Here is a 20921-nt window from a genome sequence, read left to right as displayed (position 1 = left end):
ATGGAATTTAATAAATTTCACTTGATCCGTATATGTATCAAAATTGGTACTGGCTTCAAAATTTTTAAACTTCTTTGCTTGCTTCTTGGAAGTCTTGTTAAAATTGTGTAAGTAAGGCACTTTGTTATTAGATATCCTCAATTGTAATGTTTTAAGAAGTTGGCAGTTCATCACCCACTTGGAGAGTAATGTTTCTCTTGTCTTTTGTCTTGCTGCGTTTTGCATTTTCAAAGTTCATTTAAAAGGTTTGCAAAAAGCCAATGAGTTCATCATTAGCTAGCTTTTCAAGATCCTTGGCCTTTTCAATAGCAATAACCTTGATGAAGAATCTCTTAGGAAGAGATCTCAACACCTTTCTGACCAATTTGGCATTTGAGTATTCCTCTCCCTATGCAAACTTCTGGTTCGATAGATCACAGAACTTTGCATAAAACTCTCCTATAGTTTCCAATTCTTGCATTCTCAGACTCTCAAATCTGGAGATTAAAATATGCATATTTGACTATTTAACAATGGAAATACCTTTATAAGCAATCTCCAAAATATCCCAAGTAGATTTGGCAACAATATAATTAGAAAACTTTTTAAATTCTTTGCAAGTCCGCGAAGCCTAGCTTAGTGAGAATTATCCAAAATCTTTAACAATTACAACAAGTGAACCTAAATCTTTCACACCCTAGTGATAATTTTTTCAATTTTGTACCTTCGAAGATTGGAACTCTCACCACTAAATTCACCCCTATGAACTTAGCTTGTAAAACCACAACACAAAGGTTTTACAATCAAAATGCACTTTTACAAATAATGTTCCTTACTTGAACAAATTAAGTGATCTCAATTTAATACATATTCCTATACAAGTCTTTCAATTATATAGAGTTATTTGAGACTTGCTAACATAATGAAGATCTATACCAATCCTTATTAAACATCAACTAAACTAGTTGAATACAATATAATAATAATAAACAAGGTAAACAAGGACTGTTGGTAGCTAAGTCTTCAACATTCCAATCTGATCCAACTTCCTCTATCCAAAGGATTAGATAGATGTGATCCGATCTGATCTAATCCTTCAAACCTGTTTCCTTAAGTGATATGATCTTCATTATTGGGCTATATATAATCCACAAACTCAACTCAACCCAAAAATCATGTTCAATAAATTATCAATTACCTAAATATAGAAACAAGCTAGTGTTTTGCATTTGGTAAGGAAGTGAGCTCTTTCTCTAGCACGTATTAGTCACTCTATATTTTTCAATAGTTGCAAATCAATGTGTTTTCCAATAATATATGTTTTTCATTGTTAATTTACATTTGTACTTGATAATTATTAACTAAAATATTGTTAATTATAAAACCCTTTTGACTAATAATTTCATTGTAATACAATTTTCAAACTACAAGCATATAATTTAATTCGAAAAATTTGAACATGAAATTATAATGAAGATTAGGTTGTTATAAAGATTACAATATCTACAAAAGTATAAAAAATAATAGTTAATGTAGGATAGTTTAGTGGTAAGGGTATTAGATTGTTAGGTGGGAGACTTGATTTCCATTCCGTGCAATCTCATCCCATTAATTATGATAAAAAGTTAATGCAAAATTTTACAATTGTAATTAAGAAATGACCTATATAGAAAATTAATTGTTGTAGTATATCTTATTTTCTCATTTTAATAACTTATATAGTTACTTAAAGTATTGCTTTATTAAACAAATTAGTCCTTTGACTAATGACATTTGTAACTATAAAATTTAAATTTAAATATATATTGTAAAAGAATCAACAAACTAAAATATAAAAAGTTAAAATACAAAAGATAATAAATATTTAGAGAATTAAAAGATAATAGTTTACTTTTTATGATTTTATATTTATTTTAATTTTATATAATTATTATATATTAGGAATACTTTTAGTATTTTTTTAATAGGGAAATCATTCTATTAAGAAAAAAGTGTACCAAAACAAAGAAGTCCAATATGTCAATGGAAAACTATACCCAAGTCAGCAAGCTTACCCATACACTTAGACCTAAATCCCACAATTCTATTGGATGAATGAGAGATATTATCAAAATTGAAGAAGCTTACAAGAAGCAAGGGATAAGTGTCCCATGTTTGACGATCGGGCACCTTAGCTAACTCATGAGCCACCTTATTAGAAGAATGGTGTGTCCACCAAAAGGACAAAAAATGGAAATTAGATTTTAAAAGCAAAGAGTCTTGAAGAACAACACCAAAATCAGAAAGATAACACCTAGAAGCCTTGAATGCATAAATAACTTTAAAACAATCCAATTCCACAATTACTCAATCAAAATGGTAATTTTTTAGCCACAACATTACCTCTCTAATGGCCAACCATGCGTTCAAGCGGACTTGATGCGACATGAAAGTTAACATCATTTGGAAACCATGCGTTAGAAAAAACACTAATATTATGCTTCGTACCCACTCTCCATTGGAGTCCTCGAGCTAGCAATGACTTAGCAATATATATACTCCTCCAAATTTTCAAAGGGTTACTACCTTCCACAGAATCCATAAAATTGTAACTAAGGAAATATCTAGCTTTGAAAATAAGACTTGGAAGAGAATCTTGATTGGCTACAAAATGCCAACCTTGCTTGCAAAGCATTGTGATATTAAAACATCAAAGATACTGAAAATCCATCCCACCAAACTTCTTAAGCACACAAAGTCTGTAATATCCCATTTTTCAATGGTATCGAAAATAATGGTTTCGGAACCAGAATTTTGATATGTGAGGTCATGTTTTATTATTTAATTAATTTTTATGGAGTTACATTAGAGTCGTATTAAATTTTGGTGAAATTTTTTTAATGTTTAGTTAGTTAATTGAATAAAAAGGACTAAATTGTAAAAGATGAAAAACTTAACAAATATTGAATTGTATTGATTTGATACCTTAAATATCAAATTAGAGAGGACCTATGAAGTAATTAGACTATATTGAATAATAGTGGATGGTTTAGGGATAAGTTTGAGGTGAAATTTGATTTAAAAACTAAGGTTAAATTAGTAATTTAATAATTAAATTAAATCAAAAGATGACAAAATGTCATCATATTCATTTTCTCTCCAACATCTAAACTTGAAGGAACACCATTTTTAAAACTCCTTTGGTTCAGCCAAGCTTATTGTTGTGTGCATGGTATGTATTTGTTATCTGTTTTTAGTTATTTTTATGTTTTTGATATCGTTGCAACTAGGTCCAGCTAACCACACCTTTGTTTTTGAAACTGTTAAAGATTTTGGATTTTTCCATTAATGTATTCTTGTTGTTTATGATGTTAAATGCTGGGTTTGAAGTATTGGTTATTGAGTATGATCAATTTATAAATTAATTTTGTTAGTTTTTTATTAAAGGACTAAATTGATTGAATATTAAAATTGATAGGAATTCTTGAGAATTTAGAATAATTTTGTGCTGGAAATGGATGAGTGAAAATTTGGTTAGCATGAGAAGTTGTAAAATTTTGTTAAATTTTGAATTTCGAGTTTAGGGACTAAATTGTGAGAAATGTAAAAGTTTAGGAAAATATATAAATAATGAAAAGTTAAGGGTCTCATGCATTGAATTGAATTTGAAATGTATGTGAATGTAATAAATTTAATTTAATTATTATATAGATTAAGAACCAAATAAAAAGATAATAACCAAAAAGGGAAAATTATGGAATATGTCCTTACGTTTTAACCGAAAGTAATCGAGGTAAGTTTATAGTGTTTTGATAAGTAAATGTAAGTTTCTTGTGATTATAGCATTGTTTCTAGTTAGTTGTATAAATGTATGGGAAACTTTATTAGTTACTTATATATTATTGAATATTGTAATAAAGTTCATATGAAAATGAATAATGGATGGTGGCAATCCTTGTGATTGTACATTTTTTACATGAATATATTGAATTTGTAGTATGTGTATGGAAATGATGAAATGCCTCTGAATGATAAATATGTATAAAGGTAACAAATTTACGTATATTGCCCGGTTGAACGTAGTAATCGCTTATGATACGATTGGAATGCCATTATAATCAGTATGTGCGCTTGTATAGGATTTCACTTTGGTGCCTCTGTTTGCACTTCGGTGCCTCTGTTATGCATCTACGATGCCTCTAGTGTGGTTTAGTTACTCGAGTATCCGAGTCGAGTTACTTAGTTCGTCGGGCTAAGTGTTAATTGAATTACAATTTATTATGTGCTTAAATGTTAATGCATATTCATGGTATTAATAAGTGAAAAATGTTACAATGAACCATTTGTTTACATGCGTGGACAATTAAATTGATGAAATGTGGTTTATGGTAATGATAAGTTATTTGAGAAAAGGTTATCATAATATATTTAGATATTCGAGCAAAAACTAATGGGGTTTGTGGATTTGTATTTGGATATCAAGAATTGTAAATCAACTCTTTGAATATTTTTGCTCGATTAAGGTAAGTTAATTTGATGTTTAAAATATGAGCTTACTAAGATTATTTAGCTTACTTGTTTCATTTATGTTCTTTTGTAGTTGCCAAATTTGTGGATTGACCGGACGGATCGACTGGAATCTCACACTATCCAACTATTTTGGTAGATGTTGTTTTCTATTTTGGGATGTGGCATGTATATAAGTGTTAAGTTGTGAGCTTGTAAAGTGTTATGTTATGATGATATATCTAGTTAAATGGTTGGTTTTGGATGTGTATTTGTTTTTGGTTAGGTTAATCCTTAAGGTCAAGAAATTGGTGATAATTCTTTGGAATGGTAAACTTTTGAGCATGGTTATATTTTGGCCAACTTGGTTAATGGTTTGAACATGAATATATGATTAATGCCATGTGCTTTCTTAGCTAGGGTATTTGAATGAATGATATTTGATTGTGGTGCCTTTGAATGGCATATTGGTTAGGCATAGGGTGGATGAAATTTGGCATGAAATTGGTGTTTTAAATGTGCTTTTGAACCATAGAAATGGGATAGATATGGTATATCTTGTTGTACTTTGAATTAGCTTGAATCAGGGGTTAAATATGGAGCACACGGCCTGCGACATGGGCTTTCACATGGCATGTGCCACACACGGTCACCTCACACAGCCGTGCGAGTTTATTGTTTTTAGGTGCAGTATCTACACTGCTTAGTAGACGACCTGCAACATGGCTGTGTGACTCAAAATAGTTTGTTACACGATCTAGCACACAACGTGCGATACGGTAGTGTGACCCTATTTCAAATACTCGCACGGGCTGGGACACGACCGTGTGTCTTGACTTCAGATGTTCACACGGTTTGGGCTATGTCACATGGCTGGCCACACAGCCGTGTGACCCCTATTTTACAAATTTTTAAGTTTTTCCTAAAATTTTCTGATTTGTTTCTATTTGATCCCAGATTGTTCTCAAACTATTTTTAGGGCCCCTTAAGCCCGATTTAAGGCCCATAAGTGTATTTATATCATGAATTGAGTTGTTTATTATATGTTTTTGTTTTATTTGCTTAACTGTTTTGAAATGAAGTTAATGTTTTGTCTTGCTCGATAACACTTTGTAACCCTAATTCGGTAACTAAAACAGGTTAGGGGTGTTACAAAGTTGATCTCCTAATGCCTAACAAGTCCCTCTTGTAACACCCCTAACCCGTATCTATCATCGAAATAGGGTTACAGAGTATTACCAGAGTTTACAGTACAAACAAACAGAATTTCAAACATTTCATATCTTAACAATATTCATAAAAAAAACCAATCAAAACCAATCATATTGTCCCTTATACGAGCCCTCGAGGCCCTAAAATCGCGTTAGAAACAAGTCGGGACTAAATCGGGAACTCAGAGAATTCTTTTAGAAAAAGATGAAAATTTACAAACTGTAGGGGTCACACGGCCAAGAGACACATCCGTGTCTTAGGCTGTGTGGGCATTTGAAATAGGGACACACAGCCGTGTCCCAGCCTGTGTCCATGCCTGTGTAACTTACTAACTTGGTCACACGGCTAAGTCACACTCCCTGTGCTACCTTTCGAAGTAACCTTACACGCCTGTGTGCTAGGCCATGTGTTAGGCTGTGCAACAGCCTGACTTGCAACCTTTTAAAAACTACAAGGGACACACTGCCGTATCACTTGGTCATGTGTCACACACGGTTGAGACACACGCCCGTGTCTCTGCTTGTGTGGATGAAAATAGGCTATTTTACTAGCCATACTTCTCACCCAATTTGGCATCCACCTACACTTAACATTGTACATATAAACAAGCCATATTATGACATCCAAAACAAGCAAAATCAAGCCTTAAACATGTAGTATATTCACATACACCTAATATGCCCTTAGGCACCTCAAATGACAATTATAAACATATTTAACCATGTATTCAATATAACAAAATGTTCAACTAAATTATATGTATAATTGCATCATTACATATCATGTAGATCACTTTACCAAAACATACCAATTGATGTTAAACATGCCCTTCAATTTCTAACATAATTAGACATATATGTCTTACACAACAAGGTACCAATTCACAACTAATTCATCAACTCACAAAACACTTATACAAAATGCACATATAACTATCATTTTACTTTTCATAATTCAACCACCAATCAAGCCACACCTCAACCAAATTAAGGCCATATATATCCATATCAAAATATACCAAAACACAAGCCAACTCAAATGCCTATAATCACAACAAAATATATAGGCCAACATTAGCCAAAATAACCTATACATGTCATTATAACCAAACTTAAACCAACTGAAAGTACCGAGTGAGCCGATGAAAAGTGTGATGGATCTCCGGCTAGCCTCCAACCCGATCGAGCTTTCAAATCTGAAAGATAAAGAAAAACAACTACGTAAGCAATGAATTCTTAGTAAGCTCATATGAACTATAATCATATCAATCCATTTCAAATATAAAGTTTACACATATCAAGAATAATCATATACCGATACCACAAGATTCATGAAACCATACTCAAAAACTCACAAAATGAGTAAATCCACAACATCACTTATACATATTATTGCTAGCATATTAGGATTATAAACAACTTTAAACTCTTCCCAAATTTCTTTATTTTTCATTTGCATTTCATTACTTTCCACACCTGTTCCATATGCATAACTCACAAACCATAAACATATCATTCAACCATAGCCACAAGCTAGTGTATTTAAACATAGCCCTTTTTCGAGTTAATCACATGATAAGCCATTTCATAAGAAATTGCATAATTTAAACCTTACCACTCTTTCATGAGCACAAACATATTTTTATTTGAGCATTTACCATTTCAATGCAACTTATAAGTAAACATAATACTATTCAACCAACAGCATGACACTTGCCTAAGCATCAAATAACAACACATGTTAGCATAATTGAACATATTTCATATAAATTCAACATTGATAACCTTATTTTCTCAACATGTCACACTTGAGTTTATTACTCGTCTCAACTTACATAATTTCCATGTAGCATCATATCAAAGATGTTCATATATGTACATGTTATGATACATATCATTCACTTACCGTTTCTTCATATACATATATCATCCATTTCAATGCATCAATATATCATGTACCATCATTTCCATGTATTTCATGTATATACCTGTATTAATTCGTATCGAACTCAAATTGTCTCGTAACAGAACATTTCCCGTTGAACCATTTAGAATATCATTGGATACTCGGATAGCTCATACATGGTGTGCTAAACTATAATACGCCATTTCCTATACATGTATGCTTATACGAGTTATGAATCGGTATGCTCTTACGAGCTGTAATCGGTAAGCTCATACGAGCTGAGTAACAGTAAGCTCATACGAGCTGTGGTGTGTCCTCAACACATGCAAGACCTCAAAAAAATTGGTAACCCTAATGACATGTCATTTGTATCCTACGAATTCCTAAGGTTCAAACGGGACTCGGCAATCGTCGTACGTCGTTGGATTTACATTGTTTCATAACACAGTAAATTGCATACTAACATTTATATATTGATTTAATCATAATATAATCACATTTTAATATTAAATTTAATAAAATTTATATAGAATACGGTTCATACGAACTTACCTGGCTAATTTACAAAAATACCAAAGTTTAGGGGTATTTTGGTAATTTTCCATTTTTCTTGATTTTCCACCCGATCTTGATCTAAATTAATAATTTCATTCAATATATTAATTTAGACAATGAAAAAATTCATTTCATGCAATTTGGTCATTTTTACATTTTACAAAATTACCCTAAAGTTTTCTTTTATTCAATTTAGTCCCTGAACCCAAAACATGCAAATTAACCATTTTTAATACAAACCCAAGCTAGATAAATGTTTATAGTATTCAAAAAATTCCATTTACGCAACAATTTCACATTAAATCCTTGTACTTTTATTAATTTAACAAATTAGTCCTTAATCAAAAAATTCATCAAAACCACTTAACAAAATACTTTTAAATATAAACCAACATTCCAAATTCATCATATAACATCAAAAATCACAAGATTCATCAATGGCAACATTCAAAATCTTTAACACCTTCAAAATCGAAGGTACGTGCTAGTTGGACCTAGTTGCAACGATCTAAAAAACATAAAAATTATTAAAAACGGATGAAAACTGGCTTACCATGCATGAATTGAAGCATGGCCAAACCTTGGTTATTCTTGCCATGGTGTTTTGATGATGAAGATGTCAAATGAAGAGGAAAGCCTTCGTTTTCTTATTTTATTAACTTTTATTTCTTTATTTTATCTTTTTCATTTAATAATAACATTATAATATAAAAATCACATATAAAATTAAAAGAACATAAAGCTTTAACCGTTCACCAACTTAAGAATGGGTAATTTACCCGTTAAGTTCTTCAAATTATAATTCTTTAATCAATTAACACATTTAAATTAATAGCGATTGACTTTTTTAACTTTTACGATTTAGTCCTTTTAGCTTAATTAACTATCGAAACGATAAAATTTTCTAACAAAACTTTAATACCACCTTAATTAAACTATAAATATTTATAAAAATATTTACAGCTTGGTTTATAAAAATGAGGTCCTGATACCTCAATTTCTAAAACCACTTGACCTTAGGGTCATACCACTTGAACTTAATAAATCGCTTATAAAATAAAAACAACTAAATCAAAAACCTTTTCGAAGTCACGATTAACTTGTAAATATTAAATATAATATTTATGAACTTCCTCGTCGAATTTGGTGGCCCCGAAACCATTATTTCTGACACTACTAAAAAATGGGTTGTTACACCTCTACTATTACTCGAGCTTGATCCCTACAAGAATGAATTCATGAGCCTTGAAAAATCATGACATAAACCAAACGCGAGTATGAATACACTTATGCAATAAGCCAAGATGGCTTGAGCAGTAGACTTGAGCATAAATTACTTGCCCACCTTAGGCAAGAGTCTATTTTCCCAACTCAGTACTTGCTTGTTCAAATAATATCTAATAAAACCAAAAACTTGCTTGTCATTCTTCCTAATGAACGAGGGAAGACTTAAGTATGAGCCATGGGCTAATGATGTAGAGATGTTAGGCAAAGAGTAAGCAATTTATCTATCTGCAATCTATCTGCAAGCTTCGTATTGGAACTAAACACCTGACTTAAGAAAATTAAATGTTTGACCAGAGGCCTGTTCATAAGTAGAAAGTATAGAATGTACCGATTTCCATTTCGACGCAATAACTCTTAAGAAAAGAAAACTATCATCAAAAAAAAATAGATGGGCAATTGGAGGGGCTCCACGATAAACAGAGAATAAAAAAGTACAACAATAAAGGGTCACATTGCTTAATGCCTTTGTACGAAATAACCAATCCCACCTCATGCCCATTTAACATGACAAAATGACAAACCGAGGAAACACACAACATAATCACTAGACGAATGGTCAACGAAACCCAAATTAGTTAAAATAAATAAAAAAAATAGACCAATCAACCCTTTCATAAGCTTTACTTATATCAATGTTCATAGCTACCTTACCTACCTTTCTTCGACTTTTTTTCTTCATATGATGGATAATCTCACACAAAACCATGACATTATCAATGACCAGTCTCCTTGGAACAAAAACAGACTGTATTGGAGAAATGAGCTTTTCCAGAATTGACTTTAACCACTTAGAGAAAACTTAATCAATAATTTTATACAACACATTACAAAGAGCAATAGGTCAGAATTTAAAAAAGAACTTTTGGTTTCTAGTTTTTAGGAATAAGAACCAACAAGGCATCATTAAGAGTAGCCGAAAACTCAACACTCCCTAGCTAAGCTGTAAACTTCGTAACAATATCAAGCCCTAGTACATCCCAATAAAGTTAATGAAAATGTAGGCCATAAGTGTCCAATTGAAAATTTTGAGACATAAACCTGAACAAATTCAATTAATGGCTCTAATAAACTCTCCAAGAAATACTCCTTGTCAAATTGAAGGATGAAGAATGGAAGAAAACAAAAGAAAGATGGATGATGGAAAGATTATCCCTTTTGAAGAACTGCTTCAATAAAATCAACCAATGGTGATGGAAAGTCCATGTCCTACAAAACCATTTGAAGAATGATCTTCAACAAGCTCTAAAATGGTTCTAACCAACCCCCTAAGGCTGAACCCTGGTACATTGGAGGGTGAAGAGTTCTCCCACAGCTTCAAAGAGAAAACCAAGAAGAAAACCTACTTCTAAAATAAATAAAAGTGAACTCTCACAAAGAGAAATAACTCAAAGAGTTGAAATTTATTAATCAATGTATCTCTCTAATGAATAATGAATGACCTTTATATAACCTGGCTAATTACATCAAAATAAAACTCTTAAGTATAATGAAACTTTAATTAATCTAAACAGAAAGTAGTTTTAGTAAAACTAAACTTTCTTTTTGTTAAAAACATAAAACTCCTAAATAACTTTAAATACTTAAAATGTCCTAAAATTTGGAATAAATAAATAATAAAATAATAAAACATAATATATACAATATTGGGCTCATATATAATAAAAATTAAGCCTAAAATCGAACCTAATATGATTTAAACTCAAATTGAAGCTCAAAACTCACAATTTCCCGTAATAATCCTATTAAAAATTTTTGCTCGCACAATCTTCAAAAACATTCATAATTTTAGCTCTTAAGCTCAAAATCGGGTGATTTAAAGTGCGTTTCTAAGCTAAGAGATAACTCTTCAAATACTATGCAGACATCTCAATCTATAACTACTTGGATCCTTGATCGCCTCTTCCATACTCTCATGGATGGGGGAGAGAAATCAACACTAAAACAACAATCAATCAAATAATAAGTGCGGTGTCTGCAAGTGTGACAAGTAAGTTTTAATATTTGTAGTGTTACATTGGAACATCGGAGTATTCCAATGATCAAACCCAATAGAGTCAATGGTTTAGTGATTTCTATGCAAAAGTGCATGCAATGAAGGAGTCTAGCTAGCTAATCACTAATTGCTATAGTATGCAATACATAATTTGAGGTTGAGTTAAACTAATTAATAACCTAAATCTGAAAAAGACTAAACTGTAAATAAATCAAAATATAAAAATACCAAATATGATAACAAAAAACGATTGGTTGATTTCCATGTTGTAAGTTAAATTTTGAATTAGGGATCTAAATCGTTAACACTCCTAAATTGACTTCATTTTACCTCTCGCTGTCAAATTTACCAACTTAGACAAATTTTTCTAGTTTATCTCTCGACCTCACCCAACTAACCTGACACTAATGAATTGATGCCCAATAAGATTACCTCTCGGTCTCACTTATCTTGATTTTCCTTTAGGGGCATCAATCCTAATTTTTGAAGTTTATTCAATTTAGTCTAGTTTATTGCAATTTAGTCACTGACCCAAAGGCTAACTAAACAACACTTCTATCAACCAACCACCAAATATTTAGCTACTCATACTACTACTTAAGAAAATAAGAACACAATAATAACATAAAAATGCATAAAGGGTAAATGCAAGAGAAATGAGAAAAGCTAGGGTTTTTCTTAAACAAACTTGAAGATAAATAAAATGACAACAAAGGAAATGTAAAAGAACACTTAAAAATCAGATTTTTAATGATGAAACGAAAAAAACTGAGTTGCATTAATACTAAAGATTAAACTAAAATTACAAGGAGTTTAAGGTACTAAACAAGTAAATGAACACTACCTACAATAATAACTAACTATTAACTACCACTAAAATTAGAAAAATAAACTAAGACCTAAAAAGATAAAGAAGAAAACTCTAACCTTAAACTAAAAAGATGAAAGAAAAACCTAAACTAAAGCTTTCTAACCTAAAACTACAGCTTTTTTTCTTCAGCCAATTTTTGGCTTTTTAAAGCTGATTACAACCTAAGTTTTAGTGACCAAAATGTCCCTAGATGTCTAATTTTGATTGGTGCTTTGGTTGGACAAGGACTACCTCTAATGTCATTTTTTGTCCCCTCATGACAATGATATCACGATACCTAGGGTTGGATATCGCGATATCATTGACAGTCTCAAAATGAGGGTCTTCCTTGAGAGCTGTGTAATACCTTATACCTAATCCAATTGCTGAACTCGAGCTATGTAATGCCACATTAGCAACCCAACTGACTCTTCATTAAAACCAACCCAATCTAACCTCCAACACACCACAAGTTAAAACATAAAATATGCTCAAGTTACTAACATGCAGCGGAATATCATATAAGTACTTTCATCAATACACTTAAACTAACTTTTATTCAGGTGGTATTCTAAGTTTAAGTAAACAGTTATCTCGTTAGCTATATGTTACACATCTCAACATCAAGGTTCACTCCTAGCGTGGCTCGCACCTTTTAAGTCTTTGCAATGTAGGACTTTATAAACAAGGTAAGTTTCGTGAATTACCCTACGTGTTTAGATACTGTGACATGGTTCATAGGGTTTCTCCTATTTTGTATATCAAAATTTTTTAAGAGTTTGCAAATATCAGTTCACCAATTATTAAGGTTTGCACTTTGCACAAATCGACAATGCTGTCACTTTGCAGCAACCTTGGCGAACTCTACATAAGTTATCTAGTTTTGATTATTTCATGTTTTTGCTTATGGTGAACTCTCTGTTAAAAATTTTAAAAAACTTGGGCGTGAACTTATAATCTAAGAAACTAACAATCAAACTTGGACTATATTCATATATTTAAAATTCAAGTGTGTATATATTTAACTTTGTTGGTTAAAAAATAAAAGCATAATGAATAACTTTAAGAATAACTAAGTCCTAGAACAATCATTGAAGTCAACAGATAGAAATAAATCTCTAATCCCAAGCGGAGTCTCACTTACCTTTATGTCTAAAGTTCGCTTGTACCATCTTTCCAGTATTTATGCTTCACCTAGATCACTCGCCTCGCTGCTACATACCGTGCGATCTAACTATCTGCAGTGTTTGAAAATGAGTGTGTGAGTTCTTGTGAACTCAGTGAATATACATGAAAGAGTAACCACATTACACGCACAAAACATAAGTTAAACAAAAGCTTTGGCAAGGTCACTGAATTGCGAACTGGGCACACCATACTTACGCGAAGTCTAGTTCTCAATTACTCATAGTCAATTAGCCTGTAAAACATAATATTTTAAAAAACACAATCTTATTCACAAGTTCTTTCCTATTAGATAAGTGGATCTTCTTATAACACCTCAGAATGACTCAATTAGTCTTAACATGTCCCATAAGTGTAGCATAAAGCTAGGCACTCTCCAAACACACCAACATATCCCATTGAATGGAGCTTAGCTCCACATTCCCTTATCTCTCCACACTTGTCCCAGGGCCTCTCGCCCAAAACACAAAACATAAGGTGAATACTCACAATCCTATGGCATGTTATAATATCCAATGGTTCCAGAAGTTTATAGTGTCAAAACATTTGCTTAAACATAGAGCTAGCAAATCATAAGGAGCTCATCACTGTTCATATCTAGCTCGCAATATAGAGCTTGCATATCAATGTTCACAAAAACAAATATTTAACACAATAAAAAAATAGGGTTTTAGAGAAGGCTTACTATTGAAACTTAGGATAAAATCCCAAGCTCCTGATTAACGCTATGGTTCACACATACATGTGGCGATCCCTGAGATTCTCTTGTTTATTTTGTGCTAAGTGAAAGATAAGTGAACTTGAAAAAAAAGAGAGAGGGTTTTTAAGTTTTAATTTTATTTTTTAAAGTTACATCATATTTTAATTTTGGGGAAAAAGATTTTTTTAACTATTTTAAAATTTCATGAGAATTTTATAATTTTATTAGAAGAGGCAATTTGTAAATATTGAGAATTATTTTTTGGTGAAAAGTAAAGTACACAAACGTAATTAAACTAATTCTCCAAAGGAGAGTCTTCAAATAATCTTAACTCGTTCTTCTATCATAAACCATATTGACAAGACTATCCGCGATTAATTTTTTATTATCATGACCAATTTAATCAAATGTGTAATTATTGATAACTAATTATGTTATTATATCAAATTCAAACTATCACGCCATCAATTTATAACATTCAATATAAAAGGACAAAAAGTAACTCGATTAGGTAGGTGATCATATTAAAATTTTATCCAAAATAGAAAATCGATTATAGTTGGATGAGCACCAATGTAATTGTGAATAAAAATTAATGAAAATAGGATTAATATTTGATACCTTGTAGCTTCACAAATAAGATTAAAAATTATCATGCATTTATTTATATATATATATATATATATTATTTATTTACTTTTACTATATTATGCTTCTATTTCACATTTTTAGATATAAAAAATTTACTAAATATTTTTCTATGAAAGTAATAAGTTATGAGTGAATTATACCTTAGTAATTACTCTGATGTTCTAGAAGACCGACATGTTAAGCACTTCATTGTTACATCGATGTCATGTCAGTAAAATGATTACGTGGCCTAGATCCTTGACTGAAAAGCTACATAAATAGCCTCATTTTCAATAAGAGCAAGTGGTTACCCAACTAGACTGAACCCCATCAACCTCGGTTGTGAACTTGATACAATTCTCTCCTATCACTTTTTATCTCTTTCCATACTAAAAAAAACCCCAGTTATTCTCTTCTAACTAAAAGTTAGGGGGGTTGATAATTTGATTAAAATTAAATTAACGGATTGAACCGATCTAATTTAATTAATAGGTCAATAATCGAATTTAGTTCAATAAGGTCGGTTAATAATTTTTAAAATTTCGATTATCGATTAATTCAGTTTGAAATTAAATAATTAATGAAATAAATAATAAATATTATATATAATAAATTTTTATATTAACAATGTGTTTTTGTACTACTATGTTTTGAATTAAACGAAATAAAAATATATTATATATAATATTTTTAACTATTAAAACAAAGATAATCCACATTAGTAATATATGTTTTATATTTATTTTAATTAAAAGATAAAATATATAAATTTTGATTAATTCAATTAATTAACCAAATTGTTTAAAATATTTCGATTTGTTTATTGTATTTTAAAAATTTCGATTGATTAAAATTTTTTACTTTTCAAATAAATGGATTATTAGTAATTAGTTGGGTTATTTGAACACCCCTACTAAAAACTTGCATGATGCCAGCTTTTCATGGACCGCTCTATATATAAATCCAGAAACCAAATCATTTTGCAATTACTTCGCCATTAACCACGCCTCGCACTGTCCATTTTTTCCAATTATTGTTCCTTTTTTTTATTGTTTTTAATTAAGATGGCGGCAGGCAAAGTGGTATGGCCAGCGATTTCTTGCTCTTCTTCCGGTCTCGACAGTGGCCTGTCAGTACCTCTTCCCAAGGCCGGCTTCGTGAAGTTACCGTTACCGGCGCCGTTGACTTCTTTGGGGTTGAGTAGTGGCAACAATGCGAGGTTGAGCTCGGTGCAGGCGACTGAGGAATCCACCGTAGTGATTACGGATGATCACGTTGCTGTTATTTCAGGTAACTTAATGTTTTCTTAATTTTTAACATGGATTTGGTTTTTCCTATTTTAACTTTTAACTTGTCCCATTTATTTGGAGTAAAAAAAAAAAAAAACTGGTAAGGTGGGAAATGCTAATTAGGTTGACTATTGGAGTAATTTTCAGCTTCATTGGCTTGTAAACGTAGCCTAGCTTACTCTGCTTTGATTTTTTTTTTTTTTTGGGGGGGGGTTCATTGCTCTGAATCGTGCTTTCAACCCTTATTTTTTACTGACCAGAAAAAAAAAACCCCTTATTTTTTGAAAAATAAAAATGTCATTTTCAACGAAAATATTTGTCTACTTTTATGGTGAATAAAATTAGGTGTAGAACATGGATACTCTAACCCAATGTTATCACCATAAATGCCTACCGTTGAGGAGGCACTAGAACCCCTTGTACTCTCTCAAGGCCCTTGTGCCAGCAATTAGCTGCCCCCTTTCAATTTTGAAGGGACCCCAACATTGTTATTGTTGTGTGTGTGTATATTCTTTAAATGGAGATGATGGAGTTCAAAATCACACATTACATATCCTATTTTTAAGGTTTGTAATATTTTGTTCATATTTAATAATATTGTAGTAAATGCAAAAGTTAACAATTTTATTTATTATTTCCTAGATGTTGGTTTATAATTAGAGTTGTGGTTTGAAACGTGTAAGTAGGTGAAAATCTCCACCAGATGGCTACGAACATTGTATGGCACAAAAGTTCAGTTGGTAAACTTCATCGACAGGAGTTGCTTCAGCAAAAGGGTTGTGTCATATGGGTTACGGGTCTCAGTGGCTCAGGTTTGTGGCACTAATTTATATGGATACTGAAAGTCATGCTAATGTTACTATTCATTTATTCCCATTAAGTGATTTCTTGTGTGCTGCTTTCTATGAGTATATAAGTGGCTTCTTGAGCTTATAGCATGCTTTACTAGTCTCCATTATGAGGTACATGTGGCACACATGTAACTATTTAATTATTTCGTTAGTTACCTCAATTTTTAATAATAGAAATAGATAAAATTCTTAACAAAAAAATCAATTTACTCTTTGATCTAACATACATGAACATTTATCATTTTTTGAATAAAATGAATAAAATGCAACCTAGCTCTTGGGCTTTTATAGTATTTTTACCACCAAGGTGACATTTCAAAATTAACTTTGACTTGGGGGTGAGCGTAAAATATTGGTACGCATCTAACATTGTATGTTTTTTCTTCAAAGTTTCTCCAAGTATTAGAGGATGTTCGTGGATTCATGTCATCAATCTATTTTAGGATATACATCAGATCTTTATGACGAGTCAAAAGCACCTTAGTTTCAGAGTGCCTTCCTTGTGACTATACTTGATTCTTTGTTCCTGTTGTCTGTTAGTTTTCCTTGATAAACTAAAGAGGATGTTCACTCTCTCCCCCTTTCTCTCACTGTGGTGGTACATGAATATAAACAGGAAAGAGCACTTTGGCGTGCGCTCTGTGTCAAGCCTTGTATTCAAGGGGAAAATTGACTTACATCCTTGACGGTGATAATGTTCGGCATGGTTTAAACCGTGACCTTACTTTTAAAGCAGAAGACCGAGCTGAAAACATACGAAGGATGGGTAAATGTTGTTCCAGTCCTCAGCTGCTTTACCTTTTCATTCTCTTCTTATGATGGTTGGTTTCAACTTTTAACTTGTTATGATTCACACACAGGAGAGGTAGCCAAGCTCTTTGCTAATGCTGGCATCATCTGCATTGCTAGTGTGATATCTCCCTACAGAAAAGACAGGGATGCTTGTCGTGCACTGTTGCCTGAAGGGGATTTCATTGAGGTAAGTGCTGCCTCTAAAAAATCCGGACGGCTTTGATCTTAGTTGTGATAAAGAGCATTTGCATCGGATGAAAAATTCTTTGTTGCTCTAAGAAAAGTTATCCTGGCAATGCTTTATTCAGGTATTCATGGATGTGCCACTCCATATATGCGAGGCAAGGGACCCAAAGGGCCTGTACAAAGCTTGCTAGAGCTGGAAAAATTAAAGGTGGCCATTCTCTGGAATTTTGTATATATATGAAAGTTGGTATAAGCTCACAATTTAGAAGTAGCTTATGTAATATCTTCTTTGTAGGTTTCACCGGTGTTGATGACCCATATGAGCCACCTCTGAATTTTGAGGTATATTCGAAGACCATGGAATTTCTACAAATTCAAAATGCCAATGCTATTCTCTACTTTGTCGTCATATTCTCGCATAGGAATTGGAGCTCAACCTTTTTTCTATTTTGCAGATAGTATTACCAGAAAAGGGAAACAACATTGCTTCGCCATATGAAATGGCTGAAACGGTGATATCTTACCTGGAGGAGAAGGGTTACCTGCGGGCATAAGAAGTGAGAAACCTTGCAATTCCTGGTTGCCATAATATCATGTGCTGAATCAATGGAAATCTGGATTCCTTCTAAAATTAAGGAAATTTATTGCTTCCACATTAGGTAAACTATATCTATATCCTGTTTCAGGCATCAAGGAAACTTACTGTTTCCAGTGTAGATAATTAATCGCTTGATTAATTAGTGGAAGTGTCTTCTTGAAGGCACGTTGTTTGGTATTGGCTAGTGGAAGTGTCTTCTTGAAGGCACGTTGTTTGGTATTGGCTAAGTTATTGTAATTATTGGTTATGAGTGAAAAGGTTATGAGGTTTTTCAGTGAAAGGTGCCCTGAAATTTGTAGATTTTTTCATTGTTCTTTAATGTTAAGCAAACAGATTTTGTATGCATAAACCTGGATGTTGCCTTGATTAAAGCATATATCTTGATGGTCCTTAGCCTAGAGAACTAGGGATGTGACAGTTTCCAACAAGTTCAGTCTTGGAGTATACCTGAATTAGAAAGAGCCGAATCTGGATCATCCTTTCAAATCTTTGCTCAAAGGCTTTGGCACGTTAGGTATCCAAATTTTGAAATGATATAATAATTAAAATATTTTTATGTTTTGAATTCAAATTCTACCATGTAGTTTAGATTTTATACGTAAAGACAAAATTATCCTTAGAATAATCTCTTATTTTGTTAAAATAACATCTTTTATATGTTTTACAATTGAGTTAGTGTTAGAATTGTAAACCAAGATATGATATAAAACTTAAGAAATTATAAATCGGATCTATCTTGTCAAATCATAGAGAACAAAATATAATAAAATTAAATGCGAAGCGTACTTGAATCCATGGATTCATTGAAAATTTCTAGATCTTTAGGTTTTGATTTTCCAAATTAACACACAAGAAATTTAAATAATATTTGCTCTCTTTCCTAAGGATGAGATATTAGAAAAGTTGTCTCATGTATAATTTGGGAACCATAACCCTAATATATATAATTTTAGCACATTAGCCCTAATTCCTAATTAGCCCATCATTAATTAGGAATTAATTACTAAAGTGTCTACATAGATTTGACTCATACTTTATTTAATAATTAAAGTCTATTAAACCTTAACCAAATTAGATTATTTTTAATTTGGGCTAACCTATCATGATAGTAAATAATAACATGTAATTACCCTTATTATATATGTGATGTTCATATTTTCCAACAATTTCCCACTTGGACCACATATATATATATTAATTACTCTATAATTAAATGTCATTATATAACCTTATGAGCTCAAAAAATTTACTATCATATCCAAAAGGTATTCCGAATAATCTCGTCCATTAATTATGCTAACATAGAACTAAGGCGACTTTCATTACATTTATCGTAACTAAATCCATCCCTGATCACGTATATTAGCACAACCAAATGACATAGATCAAGTATGGATATGTAGCATGGAAATTAAATGCAATACGATCTAAGCATGTCTATTTCCAACTGGTCTTCTTTAAACTTAAGTAAGGTCAGTGTCAAAATAACAAACAAAGTGAATAAATTGAATAATTCATTTCTAATAAGAAAATAACCAAATACATAAATTTCTGAAAATAAACATAAAACAAATAAAATATAAACTCCCACAAAATCATGATATCCTCAAACAATGAAACACCCATGTGAACAGTGTGCTCATGAAAGACCTTGGGTGGTAAACCTTTTGTGAGCAGATCCATTATCATGGAGTTTGTCCCAATGTGCTCTATGGATATTTGACCATTTTGCACTCTTTCTTTCACAACCAGGAACTTTTTGTCAATATGCTTTGACTTAGATGAACTTCTATTGTTATTGAAATACAACACTGCTGACTTATTGTCACAAAATAATTTGAGTGATCTTTCTACATTTTTCAAAATGCGCAGCCCAGTGACAAAGTTTCGCAAGCATATTCGATGGTTTGATGCCTCATAGCATGCTACAAACTCTGCTGCCATAGTGGACGAAGCTACAAGTGTCTGTTTGACACTTTTCTTGGATATAGCTCCTCCAGCTAACATGTAAATATAGCCTGATATAGATTTCCTGCTATCTTAGTAGCCAACAAAATCAGAATCAGAATACCTTACGACCTCCAAAAGATCTTTTGTTCTTTGAAGATATCTCATAACCCTTTTAGCTGCTACCCAATGGTCTATACCAGGGTTGCTTATATATCTGTCTAACATCCCAACAATGTACGCAATATCCGAACGCGTACATACATGAGCATACATTAAACTCCCAACAGCTGATGCATAGGGAATCTTTTGTATTTCCTGAATTTCAAGGTTACTTTTAGGGCATTGAGTAAGACTAAATTTGTCTTTTTTTTAGTGACAGGGTGTCACTTGGTCTACAACTTTGCATGCCAAACCTTTTGAGTAATTTATCGATATAGCTCTTTTGTGACAATCCAAGAATACCCCGAGTTCAAT

General features: G+C 32.0%; 1 protein-coding gene across 1 annotated transcript; it reads left to right on the top strand.

The window, feature by feature from the left end:
* The first annotated feature begins 15785 nt into the window (after nt 1-15785).
* LOC105804030 (adenylyl-sulfate kinase 3) lies at nt 15786-18829 on the top strand. Its single transcript, XM_052624505.1, is given in 8 exon segments — nt 15786-16071; nt 16757-16882; nt 17538-17687; nt 17782-17900; nt 18022-18078; nt 18080-18107; nt 18195-18241; nt 18355-18829. Coding segments are annotated over 8 exon segments (852 nt in total). The 5' UTR covers nt 15786-15845; the 3' UTR covers nt 18454-18829.
* The last annotated feature ends 2092 nt before the right edge of the window (nt 18830-20921 follow it).

This window comes from Gossypium raimondii, chromosome 11 (genome assembly GCF_025698545.1).
Source record: "Gossypium raimondii isolate GPD5lz chromosome 11, ASM2569854v1, whole genome shotgun sequence".
Lineage (NCBI taxonomy): Eukaryota > Viridiplantae > Streptophyta > Magnoliopsida > Malvales > Malvaceae > Gossypium > Gossypium raimondii.
This window is presented reverse-complemented; position numbering and strand designations above follow the sequence as displayed.